Genomic DNA, 13,977 nt, shown 5'->3' with positions numbered 1-13,977 from the left:
CAAAGGTAAAATAGGACTACAACAATTCTAACTACTTAGTGGTGCTCCAAGGCAAATGCCAATGCATCACATAGTGTATTGGCATTCTAATGTTTATGGGTCATTACCAAAAAACAAACCAAAACTGAGGCTGAAGAGGAATATAGACTAAAATGTTTAGTAAATAAACCAAAGTACTGAAAAAGCAACTTTTTGATCCACTGAAGGAAAAGAAGTTTGAGCTCACAAATGCATGACGTTATGAGACATACAAGAAGATTTGTGCTTTCCTTTTCATACCATTGTAATCCAGGATTCACTGATTAAAGCTCCTCTAACATCGATCTAAAAGTTCTAAGTCACGTTGATCTGCTTTAGTAGGCCAAGATTCTGGGCAGCTTACTACTGCACGTAAAGATTTTTCTGAAATACTTGTGTACATTTATGTGACTTTTTTTTCTTTTATTGTTAACATTCCCTCCATTCCATTTTAAAATACCCCCCCATGTAAAAAATCTGAACTTAACATAATTGGTCTTTTTGTTAAAAAAAAAATCTAAATGACAAAATATTGCCATACCTATTAGAAAATTCTTCCATTGACCTGATATATTTTACAATAAAGTTTGCTTATTTCCAACACTTACTTTCAAAAGACATTCTCTCTAAACTCTCTAACAATAACTGGGCCGTGGATGTGAATGTAAATTAGTGGCTGTATATTGAATGCAGACATTTTACAGGAAATTTAACATTTTATGTGAGATGTGATCATAGCTCTGACTTTCTGGCATTAGCTAAAATTCTTTTGTGGAAGACAACTAGTCAAGAATTATGAGAAGGTAACTGTATAAATATCTATGAGTTAAAGTGATTACATGTGGCTGTGTTTCAAAATAGCACTTTTTTGTCTTCACAGCTTACTTAAGGAGGGGGGCTATAGTATAGATAGAAAAATGCAAAAAATACAAAAAATGCAGACAGAAAGACACAAACTGTGGATGCTGAAACAAACCATACTCAGTAGACATTTGGTGGAGTGAAAAGGCCCTTCACACCCACTATCCATAACTACCCCACTGTGCATTAAAATGGCAAAAAACAAAATCAATACTCCCATTCTCTCTGATTTCCCCAAATGTATGCCAAACCATATTAGCTGAAAGCGATAAGTAGGGTATTAAGTGCATATACTCAGCTTGTCCCTCCCAGGTTGAAAAAGAGACAAGTGTGGCCTGTGACAAATGCAATAAATGAATTAAATACTTCCCCCTGCCTGTTCCAAAATGTCCCTGAAGGACCTTTTCACATAAACTATCCTCAATACCCAGCAAGCTGATTCCTCCTCCTCTTCTTCCCAAATATGTGGGTCATCTTCAATCTTCAATGGCATGCTTCCTTCTCTCTTAGCCACTATGGGCTGATAGTTACTTCCCTCATGGGGAAATTACTGGTAATGTGAGGCTGCTTTTTTGTTCTTCTCACTTTAGGCCAAGAATAAGGTATTGTTGTTAGAGAATGATGGAAGGATGTCTTACTTTTTATGGGCACTATCAACATTGGGTATCTACAACAACCAGCATGCAAATTTGCCCATTTCTTAAAGCGGATTATAACATGAGATTTTGATCATTTAGTGCACACTTGAAGTCACAGGTAATCATTTTGCATCATAAAGACGAAATCCACTTTACTCTGTCCTCATTGGACCATTGATGTGCAGCCAAGCTGTTCCCTGTTTTTCCACTGCTGCTTGTCTTTAGGGCTGTGTAGTAACAACTATAGGGTGACTGACTCTTGACACTCTTGTGGGATATCAGTGTGCTGCCAGGTTCCTGTTGAATTGATTGTAATATACCCGGCTGAGTCTTGTTTATGCATGTAGACATGAATTGTAGCTTGTTATTTGAACATTAATGGCTCTGTGTGTAAATGAGTGTGTACAGCCCATAGCTCACCTTGGAACAGCGCCAAAGCAGCTGTGTGTCCTCTGGAACTGTACTTATATGAATATTAATATTTTTGTTTAATCATGTCTTAAGATTGCTTTACAGTTTTAAAGGACCAAACCTGTAGTGTCTGTTACTGTCAACACATTTGTCAACTATCCTTTCAAATGTCACAGTTGTCATTAGGCTGCTGTCATGTCCCATCCTCTTGAGAAGGCCCTTGTATGTGAAGTATAAAAATGTCAGATCTGACAACACTGTTATATTGTGAAATATAGAGTAAATTCTTATTCGTAATAAAAATGTTCAACTTTAAAAGTAACTAAAAGAAAAAACAGTGATGACCATAGCTGAAGATAGTCTTTAATGTTTTAAGCTTGGTGTCTTTCCTTGCTAAGACAAAAGTTTGCCTGCAAAACGAAGGATCAATGAAGAGTATACAGAGAACATGTTAAACCCATTTGCCATCCATTAAAAGTTGATTTATTCCAGTGCTACTACGTACATTATGCTTCATGTGGCAGTGTACACAGAACAATGATTGGGTTACATTTTTTCTGTTCTCTGGGTTTTCGCTTCCTTATTTTTCAGCAGAATTGTGTTCTTATACCTGTTCTACAAGGAAAGCCTACTTCTCTGGATAATAAAAGACTCTGGGATGCATGTCACATTGACTCATCTACCATCATCAGAATAACATCATGAATGTCCCTCACTTCAATACAAAATACTTTGTGTCGTTTTCTTTTTCCTGGAGGAGGAAATTAGGTCATTGAATATTGGAATGGTGTTTTGGCAGGTCTTTGTTGATCATAGGATAAGGAGAAAACAAACCATTACAGCAGAGTAAATAACAACGTAACCTGGACTGTACTTCATAATCTGTAAATTCGAAACAGATAAAATCTTATTTCTTAACTTTTCTAAATTCAAAATCCATCAAATACTTTCTAGGTACTTTTTTTATGTTGTGCATTGCACCCAGCTAGTTTTTTTCCCCATGTGCTTCACCTTTGTCCTGTTTCAGTGGTGACATCTACAATGAGGTCATATTTACAGGACACCCACTATTGCTGCTCACAACCCCCCTGAGCAAAAACCAATGTTTGTCATTAAATGAGCTATGGCTGTCATCTTTTACTGTCTAACTTCTTTCTAGCTACCTGATGAAGGATGAAATCCTGAAACACCTGTGCAGTCACCTCTCCCTAGCTTACATACTCCAACATTTGTTATCCTTTCTAGTCTAACTCAATATTGCACACTGAGTGCAAATTATACATGACATAAAGTTTCCTTGCTTCTTCCTTTCTTCTGTTTTCTTTTTGCATCCCTTGAAGGTCTTTGCTGAAGGCAGTTTGGGAACCACTTTGCGTAGTATGGACATGGTGCTCTAAATCTTGGCAAATGAAACACTGTAAGGCTAAACCTCAGGAGAGATAAAAAGGTGGAAATCGTAGATAAAAACAGGTGTAATCAAATCAAGTAGATAGAGTTCCAATAGCTGTCATCAAAAATGTGATGGATACCTTTATATCATCAAGGTGGAGCACAGCACTGTAAGAGAAATGGCTGGACATGGGGGCATCAAAGAGTCATGCTTCATCAACTGAAAAATTAAAGGAAAAAAAGCAGATAATCATGCATTATTAGGTTCCATTCAGCAAACAACTATTTTGGTACAGTGGATTTATTGACTGTGTAACAAGGTTTGACTTAGACCCTTTCAAGCCTTATGTAGCTTGGAGAAAAAAATATGACTGAGATAAAAAGATAAACTAAAGATTCTAATTATGACTGCGATAAAAAGAAAAACTAAAGATTTTATCTGTTGGCAACAAAGATGATTTTTAACACGTCCATCCCTTTGGGTGTCAGATTATCATTCAAACAACAGCATGCTAGCGTGCTAACCTGCTGACTTACTGTGTCCAAAGACATTTGTCTTCAGCTTTGTAATTCTTCATAGCTCTGGGATTTGTCAAATCCTGCCTATGATATTGCTTTTTTTTTTTTAAATTTTTTATCATATCCATTATTGTGTCATATGAAAGGTCAAAACTGTTTTCCTGCTGAGAGTTACCAAGGTACAGGTCTGTAGATTAATATAAAGTCACTATCGGCTACTAGTTAGCTTAGCCACCTATTTAGAGAATCACTGTAACCTCCCTTTTGACCACAACATGCAATTTCTATGTTTTAATTATGACACAAATATATCATAACATGGTAATTATTAAGTTTTTTGTAGTGTAGTGTAGGCAGTTTAGTTATACCAAGTTAATTCAAACCTTTGAATTGAGCCAGGCCAGCTATGAAGATAACCATTTGCTAACGTCAAAAATGGAAAATTACATTGCTATTCTTATGTACTGGGCTGCAAGTTTAAAAGGCTGGATAGAAATACTGAAATCTGGTATGTTGCTAAATCAATATCCATTCATTAATAAATTGTTTATTTTCAGGTAATATTTGATGGGTGTCTTTAATTACCATTCATCATTTTTCTCTGCAGTTCTGACTGGAAAACTTGCTGACCTTGCTTATATATCAATATAACAACCCTTAATAATTATTTGACAGTAGTTTAAAAACAATATGTGTTAGAAACACTTAGAAATTTTCCTTTTATTTTGCAGATTTCCTGAAAATCTAAAATTTGAATTTTTTACACTGCTTGGAACTTAGTTAATGACTTGACCTTCAAACTCTAATGAGTCACTTATGCTCATCTAAATCTTATTTCATATATACAGTGCAGACATAAGAATTATAACAGTCAAAGAGTCAGCAAAAGGGCCAGTGTGTGAATTTTATATTTGGTGAGGGATCAGTTCATGGTTGTGTACCCATCAAAGTTTCTTCAGCACACCTAACTACATCCTTTCAGGATTTTTTTGTACGAGTGATTTTTAGTCATCTCATATCTTAAACAATGAATGCTTTACAGAATTATATTACAGCAACTCGTTAGGTTCTGCAACTCTAAAAACACTAGATATCCTAGTAAGACAAAATTGTAAAAAAAAAGAAAAGAAAAAGAAAACAGAGAAGCATCAAACAAACTGAAGTAAAATTATAAAAGCAAAACCAAGAAAGTAATCAAGCCATCTGTGGAAGATACTGCTCCTTTGTCATTTTTGCACAGAATCATGCAAAAGAGTTGGGTTAGTTTCTTAGTTCAACCAGTGATGTGTGCCTGTGTGGCTGTATACCAGCACGCTTTAAGCCATGCCATTTTCCAAAGACAACAGGAAGCTCTAGTTAGAAGAGGTGAAAAAGGTAGACTACTTCATATTTCATAGTTCTGTGCAGCATTGAGCTAAAGCTAACACTCTCTCTCTGACAATATACTCTATCTGTCTCACTTTTGCTCATTCTCTGAACTTTTAATTTGTCACTGTGTTAGTAGAAATAAAAAAGTGTTTCAAAATATTTGGAATCGCAGTGTAATGGAGGCAATGTTATGCATTACAGTAAGACATTTTTGTTTACATTTTTGGAGAGGAATGTATCTGAAAAAGGAATGCAATGCTGTATTCAGACTGTTAACATTGTAAAAAAGCTCTGAAATTAGTAATTAAATAACCCTCTACTATTTATACATTCAGGCACTGAAAAATCACATGTCAATATGTAACTAAAAAAGATAGTCGCACTTTTTTTCCCTTGGTAAGAACAAGGAAGCTGATACCTTGAAGTTGGCAAATGTGTACATTTTTCCTACCAAGTATTAATGCCATATGAATCCCCTTTGCTAATCTTTTGTGTTTGTTTTCTCCCTTCCCTTAAGTGCATTTTCACTGACATCAAATCAGAGCTTTCAAAACTTCTCTTAAAGCTTTCACCCTAACCTATGGGAAAGAATCCATGACACTTGAGAGGAAAATCGTATAGTTTGTCTCACTCTCTTCACGGGACAAACAGATAAACGGAAAGATGCGTGGACAGATGTCTTCCATTGTCTAAGAGGGCCAGCAGGTGAGCCAAAGCCCTCAGCTCCACCGACCACCTTCCCCCTCGTGGTTAAGGACTCTTAGGTGTGATAGCCAGCTCTCACCCCAGCGACCCTGAACTCAGTCATTTTTAACTATACAAGGGCTTTTACAAAAAAGCTAACTTGAACAGCCATACAATGGCTAAAACATAAACCATATCTCTACTTTTGATTTTTTTATCTCTCTTTTTTATGAATTGTGTTTTTTTTGTCTTAGTTTGCCTTTCTCTGTTCTTTAGTTCTTTTAGTAGCTCTAATCCAGGCCTGTGCTGAGTGGCTCAGACACAGAGGAATTGGTTTTTGGAATTTTTTTGGTTAATGGGAAGGAAGGAAAGAAGGGGTGACTGGGAGGGAGAGAATAACGGCAAGGTTTAGGCAATGGGTCAAGTTGTAGGTTCATTAGTAGTCCAGATATGGACTCACAAGTGGAAACAGGGAAGGCTCTGGCTGGGCCAGAATGAGGTGACGTGTTAGTTTGGGAAAGGCAGAGCCTGATGGTGATTACAGAGGTTTTGTTATGGTTATCCACTATCAGAAGAGGTGTGTGGTGCTGTAGAGGGAGAACGTCGCCTACGAGTTGTGGAAGTCCAAGATCGCTCAGAGCGTTCAGAACGCTCTGATGCTAGAGAAGCGGGCCGAAAGCGGTGAACAAAGCCATCCAGGAAGTCCTGTTGCTGCTGGGTTATGGCTTGGGAGATGAGGCAAGGCAGCGCCTGCAAGCTGCCCGTCACCGAGTCCAACTTGTCTTCCAGTGTGCCGATGCGCTTGTCCAGCTCCTCACTGCGTTCCTGCAGCTCTGACACCAGGTCATACATCACATTCTGGGTCTAATGAAGGAGAGAACATAAATGTGTTTTGGAACAGGCAAGAGCAGAAGAACAGAGAAGACAGAGGAGGGGGGCAGAACACAGGAGAAACATAAAAAAAAACCTTAAACAAATCATTGTCCACAAAGCTGTTGGCATCATCTAAAATTGGCAGATACAAAATGTTTAAATGGCTCATGGAAAAAAGAACAGCTTTCATGATCATAAAAAATTCCACAAGTATACGGTCTAAGTAAGTCTAAGAGTAAGTTTACTTAGTATAAAGGGAAGGAAATACTGTCAGGAAGTATGAGGATGAGTTGTATAGTTTCAGCCAGTCAGCACAGATTTTATCTTTCCATAGATTTAACAACCACTCTCTCCAGTCCATGTATAGCTAGAGAAGGCTTTTAATGTTTTATGTATTCAATAAATACAATGCATTTATGTAATTAAAAGTGTTTCCATTATTTAGGCACTTACATTTCTTTTGTAGCTGCAGTGGTGGCCAGTATTACAGTATGATTGATCTGCAAATGATTCTTACAATATAATGTGAGAATTTTCAAGACTAATTAGTTCTTTCTTTCTTTTCTTCTTTCTCTCTCTGTCTCTATCTAAGAGCTGACTGCAGCAGTCTCACAGAACAAGACCCAGTTACCATCATGGTGGCAAACATCCAAGAAAGGGTTGCATGTGTAAAGAGTCGGTATGAACCAGGCCCTGACACGCTACACACCATCTGGCAAAAGAAAATGTAACTAAATGCATTCCATGAACACCTAGCATCACACTGAAACCAGTTTCTCATGAATGGGACCCATCCAGACTGGGTAATCCCAGGTAAGACAGTCCTGATCATAAAGAATCCACAAAAGGGACAATACCATTCAGTTACCAGCCAAAGCAATATGGCTGGTAACTGGTATCTGGTATCAGACATGGAAGGTGATAAGATGCCAAAGTCATATGTGGAATGCCTAGAACTCTACAACATCAGCCGAGCCTTCTAAGAGCCTTCATCAAGAGCTCAATGGGATGTGGAGGACAACTCTAAAGGCCAATTCAAAGTCAAATGCACAAATGCCATCAAGTGCGGCATCTACCATGGAGATGCTCTGCCTCCCATGCTAGGCTTAGAGAGCTGTTAAACTATTGTGGGATGAACACAGATAGATCCGACCATTGAGCACAGTAAGGGCAAGTAAACACACATTAAAGGGACTGGCCTTAGAACCCGCTAAAATCCACACTGGAGTGCAAATGTCAGCCACATCAATTGAGGCTGCAGACATGCACCTTTCTTTGAACCCCCTTTCTACTCCGATGGGTCAGCAGAACAAAAGCTACTGAGGCATGACTGAATTTACCCTCTTAAAGTGTTTTCACTGTGGGGTTAGGTGCAGGTTCTTCAAGTTCTTAAACAATCGTGAATTGGTCTTCAAGTCTTGTGTAGTTCGCTCAGATGTTTGGCCACCAGATAACAGATGAATACATTTGTATTAACAGATAAATGCATTTGTACATTGTCTGTCAGCAAGTATTAGAATTTTGGAACCAAAAGACAATTTCTAAACTGATAACCATTCACGTTTCAGCTGGTTTTAGTTTCATGCAGGTAAACAGTCAATGGGGAGAGCAAAGGATGTGGAAGGGGAAATTATCAGCTATTGTCTAAGAAGAAAGCATTTTTACTTAAATTTTCTGTATAAATGTAAGTTAAGTTACAGTAAGTTTTCAATGTACTTCAATGTACTGCACATTCAGAACTAAATGATAGAGATTCAAGAGATCATTTCTGAGTCAAATGTTGTAGCCCACTGTCTGGTCTCTCTTTTTGCCTCCTGTACTTTACAACATGACATAATGCTGAATTGGCTCAATCATGAACATTATAAGAGCAAGTTGTTTTATGTCATTATCATTATAGGTACCGACACACTATTTTAGAGCAAACATTTGTGCTGATGTATGTATAAATACCGTAGCTTTAAATAAAAGCTAAAGAAGACTCACAGAACGGCAGGTTCTCATGGAACCTTTGGACTAAGCAATGAGCCAGATAGCTAATATCAAGCTGGTATTCAGTAAACAAATTTTGACTTTGTAAATACAAGACTAGCTACCATCATGTCATGTCATTGTCTCAAATATGTAAACAAACTAAAAAATGTGCATGGGGGCTATGGTCTACTTGTGTCCACCTTTCACAAGAAAGGGCTGAAGGGGCACTTCGAAGAGCTGTCTGTCAGAATTTCATCAAAAAAGCCAGCTGCTTTGGTGCTTCTTTTACTTTTTCTGTAACAACAATTTCTCTACAGTTACTAGCCTAGATCTCCACTTTAAGCGCCTTTGTTCTGTATAATTGATTTCTGTCAGTCTACTGTTCATCTACCATATTTTTCCCACTATAAGCATTAAACAGAGGAAACTTGCCCTCATAATATCAGCAGTTGAACCCGTCACACCTCAATCTGACAGTAGTAGTGCAGGGAGAAATTGGTGTGTAACACAGTCCGTCAGAGTCAGCAGCACAATTAATATCACAGTGACACTATAAGAGGGAAACCAGTTCCAGGGCTGTTTGAGGTTACAAAAGTGACAATTTCCAGTAATACTCATTTCAGAAGCTCACCTTGCAGAGCTTCTGTGTAATCTGTTGTCACTTGCAGGACAGACAGTGACTGATTTTCATTTTAACTGACTGTTTGAGTTTTGTTTCCTTCACATTATCAATAGAAGTATAATCAACATTTAATGTCTGGGACACAAGCCCCAATGTGGTGAATACACTTCAGGGGCGCAGTTTATTTTTTTAAAATTCTTGTGTTGCATTGACCTTCTTGGTGTTTTTGTTTTGCAAATACATTATTTAATTTGAATATTTTTTTACATTTAGACCGTATCGTTTAGCAGACGTTCTAATGCAAAGCCATTTACAAGGGAGCAATTCTGTTCAAATTCTGGTGCAGTAAGAAATATAAAGGTATAACAAGTGCATAAATCTATAACTGTGCTACGATGGCTTCACTGGAAGTCATCGTGGATGTCCTTTATTTGGAGATAATGAACACATGGCAGTCAAAAAGGATCAAGTTTTCATCAGAATCTTTTGTTTAGAATTCTTGGATTGACACAATGGTGTGGAAATGTTTGTCTGTTTGCAGCACTAAAAGTTGAATAAATAAATCAGTGTGCTCCAGCCCTCCTTTATTCTGTCATACTGTAGCAAAGCACTTTTGTCACTTCTCAGACAGGCTTAGGCAATAGTATCACCTGGTTAGGAATAGAAACTGATCATGGTTATGGATGAAAACAAAGCAAGAAACTTGTAAAAGAAAATAACTTCTTTTTACAATCTGACCATACCGTGATGGATATCATTTTGGATATCATCACATGTGGTTGCTTCAACAAACACTGAAGGTCTGAACTTTTTTGTATGTAATAGTTGGTTGAATCTGGCTGCACTAGCAAATGTCACATGGGGGACAGCTACCATAGAACCATCAAACAACAACAACAAAAGAACATGTGAGTCTGAAGTCATCTTTCAGCCCATAAAACCTAAGCAACAAGTTAGAGGAGAATGTTAAACTGCTTGAATAGCAAGCAAGCAGTAATTGCAAGTGAACCTTTCTAATAACTGTTACAGCCTGGTCACTGGCTGCAACATAGAGGGAGACAGACATGAGGTGGTGGGCTAAAAAACTTTTAAAGAAAACGCAACGGAACATCTGAAAATCAGTGATTCAGTGGTGTAATGCATGTATGGGTGTGTGTGGTTGTGTATGTCCAAAGAAACAAAAAAACTACAAGACAAGCTCATGCTGCTGAGGTGCTGTCTGTCTAGGTGACAGCAAAAAGAGAGCCGCCAGACTGCAAGCTGAGGCAGCCATTTCAAGGGGTAGAGCACACCGGGCCCAGGTGTGGCCCATCCCACTAACAACCCTCCTGCAGACAGATGGAGAACAGCAGCAGCAGGAACAAGAAGAACTGGTGCAAGGGGAAGGGGTCGTCACAATAACACATTTGCTTTATTTTTTTTTCTATCTAAATATATTGAACAGAACAGCATAAGTAATCAACTTTAATGTTGGAATTGACAGTTTAGTGTAAAGAGATGAAGTTACATTTTTAATTGAAGCATAGAGGACTTGCCTTTGCCAGGTCCACCAAGGTATTAGCTTGATCATTAAGTTTCCTCTGCTCCATCTTCACACTGCGCAGTCTGAGTGGGGGCAAGGGGAGGTGTGAACAGGAAAAAGAGCGAAAGAAGAAGTGGACAAAGAAAAGAAAGAAAGAGACAAAGTAGACAGAAGCAGGAAATAGGAAATAGAATGAGAGAGGGAAGATATACAGTTTTCAGGAGCAGAGCAGTAAGACAGGTTGTTTGGGATCAGAGGGGACAGAGAAGGCCAATAGAGAGAAAGGAGGAGGAACAACACAGGTTTTATCAGGACTGTTCTCTCATTGATTAAATTGAAAAGAGAGACATGCATTGCAAACATATTTTACATATCTGCGCATACGTACACTGTATATATTCATATATGTATATATACAGTACAAAAATATGTGTTTATAAGCAAGCATTCCTGGTCTTGGTAAATACAAAACCAACCAAAACATGCAGAATTACAGAAGCATACTACAGTCATTTTGAAAAAAATACTTTTCTTTTAGCAAATAGTTCAACCAGAAAGCAGCTGCAGTAGATGTTGTTGAAATGAGGAGCAGTTTTGATTCTGAGAGATGACCCTGTTACGAATAGGGGTGGGCGATGTGACATCATTAGATCCACTGTTTGGGGAAAATGTGAAAATAACTTCAAGTCAGTTGCCTTTTTCGTTGTGATGAGTATACGCAATTTTTAACTCTTTTTTGCATTATTATCTTAACTAAAGCTTTTTGCTACGTCTTTTTAAAATTAATTTATAACTTTCAGTATAAATGATGAGCTCTTCTGTTGTGTGTAGGCACTTGGTGTATTATGTGCAGATGGGCATCAAATGAGTATGGATGAAACGTCCCTTTTTATGTGAGTTAGCACAAATGCTGAAAAAACACATTTCACTTATTGTTCTAACATTACAAAAAATACTACAAATGAAAAACTTGAGATTTCATGACACATTTTTAGAAATCTGTTTTTCTGTATTATCATGTTTTCTAAAATGTGGTTTATTCAGTCTTTTTTGTGTGTTTTGCTCCTCAGGGTGACAATACACTAGCACAATATAATCCACATGTGTAGAAAAATTGCAAAACAGTGTTAATTTTTACCCACAAAAGGACTCTAATATGTAACTTCCTGCAGTGGGTAACACTGTCATACAATCATTTACTTTTAATTCCAGTAATCTTGTATTGCAGCAAAAACCAGTTGAAAGTATCATTACCAAACACTGTTTTTATAATGAATGACACATCCGAGGGGTGTACAAAAAAGCAAGTTCAACACCAGCAGGCTCTCTTTGTGTTAGCTGGTTACAAAAAAAACTAAACATTCTCTCAAGGATAGTAGTTTTAATCTTTCTTTGTTAACTCAAGCTCTCCTCCTCAGGCTCTGTGCGCACATATAAAAGGAGCATTTTACACATAATTTGATACTGCTTCCGCATCAAATACACCTGGCAATTCATTCATTAAAAGAGCAAGTTGTGTGAATGGAGAGATGTGAATATTAGAAAGATCATTACATAAGAAATAGTTGCAGAAATTAAGACAACAGAGGAATACTGTCAAAAAGCATTTTTTTGGCAAATTAGTAAATTAATACATGCCTGCAATTATGTCAGCTGCACATAAAGCTCTTAAACTTTTGACTTGATAAGAAGTACATTTAGCCCAGTTACTGTCCCACAATGAAGGGGAAATCACATAAGTCATTTATCAAAATGTCAGTTAAGTGCTTTCGGTTTTGTTACAGTGTCAGACATCAACTTTCAATAGTTCTGCCCAATGCCATTTAAATGTTTCAGTCTGATTTTGGTGGTCATCAGGACAGTAATTATTGACAGGATGTTATATATTTGAGGTTATTTAAAACTCTGAACTTAAACTGCTCTGGGGTAGGTTATGAGATGAGCCTAAAGTACCACGGTGATCTAGCCCGATTAAAATAGAGCCACTTTCATGACAATGAAAACTGACAATCAGCTCAACATAGCTCACTATTAATCTTGCTTTGTAGTACATCACTCAGGAGCCTGTCCTATGGAGCAGTTTCAACATGTCCAGTGTGTCTTTAGGTTTCTGGCTTAATTGTTCCTGACAAATAAGACTGCACTTATTGTGGTCATGATGCTGTTTCTCAATTCAGTAAGTCAAATCTGATTATGCCATGTGTGTTGATAATTATTCTTGTAAAAAAAAAATCAGTTTTTTTATTGGCATCATTCAATCATGAATCATGAGCAGCTTATTTCTAATAAAAAAACAAACTATAATCATCAACTATTTATTCATAGATTTGGATTTATACTCTACGTGGGCCCACCACTTGTGGAGAGGAAATTTGAGGTCGGGTGCATGTGACAAAGGCGGGGACCTGGGTGTGCCAATCCTGGCGAAGCAAACTGGCTCTTGGGACGTGGAATGTCACCTTGCTGGCGGGGAAAGAACCTGAGCTGGTGTGTGAGGTGGAGCGGTACCAACTAGATATAGTTGGACTCAATTCCAATATTCACAAGCTCTCGGCTGAACATCTCTGCATTGGAGTTCTTCCTGATGAGCGAGAGGGTCGCCTCACTGTGACTGCAAGTCACAAGAGTGAAGATTCTCGCTGTTGTTTGCACCAAATAGCAGTTCAGATTACCCGGCCTTCTTGGAGTCTCTGGGTAGCGTCCTGGAGAGAGTGTCACCTGGGGATTCCATTGTTCTTCTGGGGGACTTCAATGCCCTTGTTAACAACGATGCAGTGACATGGAGAGGCGTGATTGGGAGGAATGGCCTCTCTGATCTGAACCCGAGTGGTGTCTTGTTTTTGGAATTCTGTGCTAGCTATGGATTGTACATCACAAACAAAATGTTCAAGCATAACTTTATTCATAAGATTTCGCAGATTACGCTTAGCCCTATGCGTAAAAAACATTGTATTGGCTTGTTGCCGTCTTTTATCTTATTTGGATCCATATCTATTATTGTTTATTGTTTACCCAGAGCCAAATTCCCCCCTAATAATCCCTCTCCTCTCCAGCACAAACTGGGCCAGCAGTAACAATTGGTCCTGGGATCAATTGGG

General features: G+C 38.0%; 1 protein-coding gene across 3 annotated transcripts in view; it reads right to left on the bottom strand.

Annotated features, from left to right (window-relative positions):
* Positions 1 to 2,283: 2,283 nt before the first annotated feature.
* The window catches only part of kcnn1a (potassium intermediate/small conductance calcium-activated channel, subfamily N, member 1a), a 74,876-nt gene continuing 63,182 nt past the window's right edge, over positions 2,284 to 13,977 (bottom strand). For 2 of the 3 annotated variants that reach the window (XM_072363937.1, XM_072363939.1), the window contains exons 8-9: positions 10,893 to 10,962; positions 2,284 to 6,752 (exon numbers count right to left, since the gene is read on the bottom strand). In XM_072363937.1, the coding sequence (XP_072220038.1) occupies positions 6,447 to 6,752; positions 10,893 to 10,962 (376 nt within the window). In that variant the 3' untranslated portion in view covers positions 2,284 to 6,446. Of the gene's footprint in view, positions 6,753 to 10,892; positions 10,963 to 13,977 lie in introns of those variants that run through there. The other variant, XM_072363938.1, reaches the window with a different exon arrangement.

This window comes from Leuresthes tenuis, unplaced genomic scaffold, assembly GCF_036924035.1.
Source record: "Leuresthes tenuis unplaced genomic scaffold, fLeuTen1.0.hap1 SCAF_14, whole genome shotgun sequence".
In the NCBI taxonomy this organism is placed as follows: domain Eukaryota; kingdom Metazoa; phylum Chordata; class Actinopteri; order Atheriniformes; family Atherinopsidae; genus Leuresthes; species Leuresthes tenuis.
The sequence above is the reverse complement of the archived record's forward strand: the minus strand, read 5'-3'. Positions and strand labels throughout refer to the sequence as shown.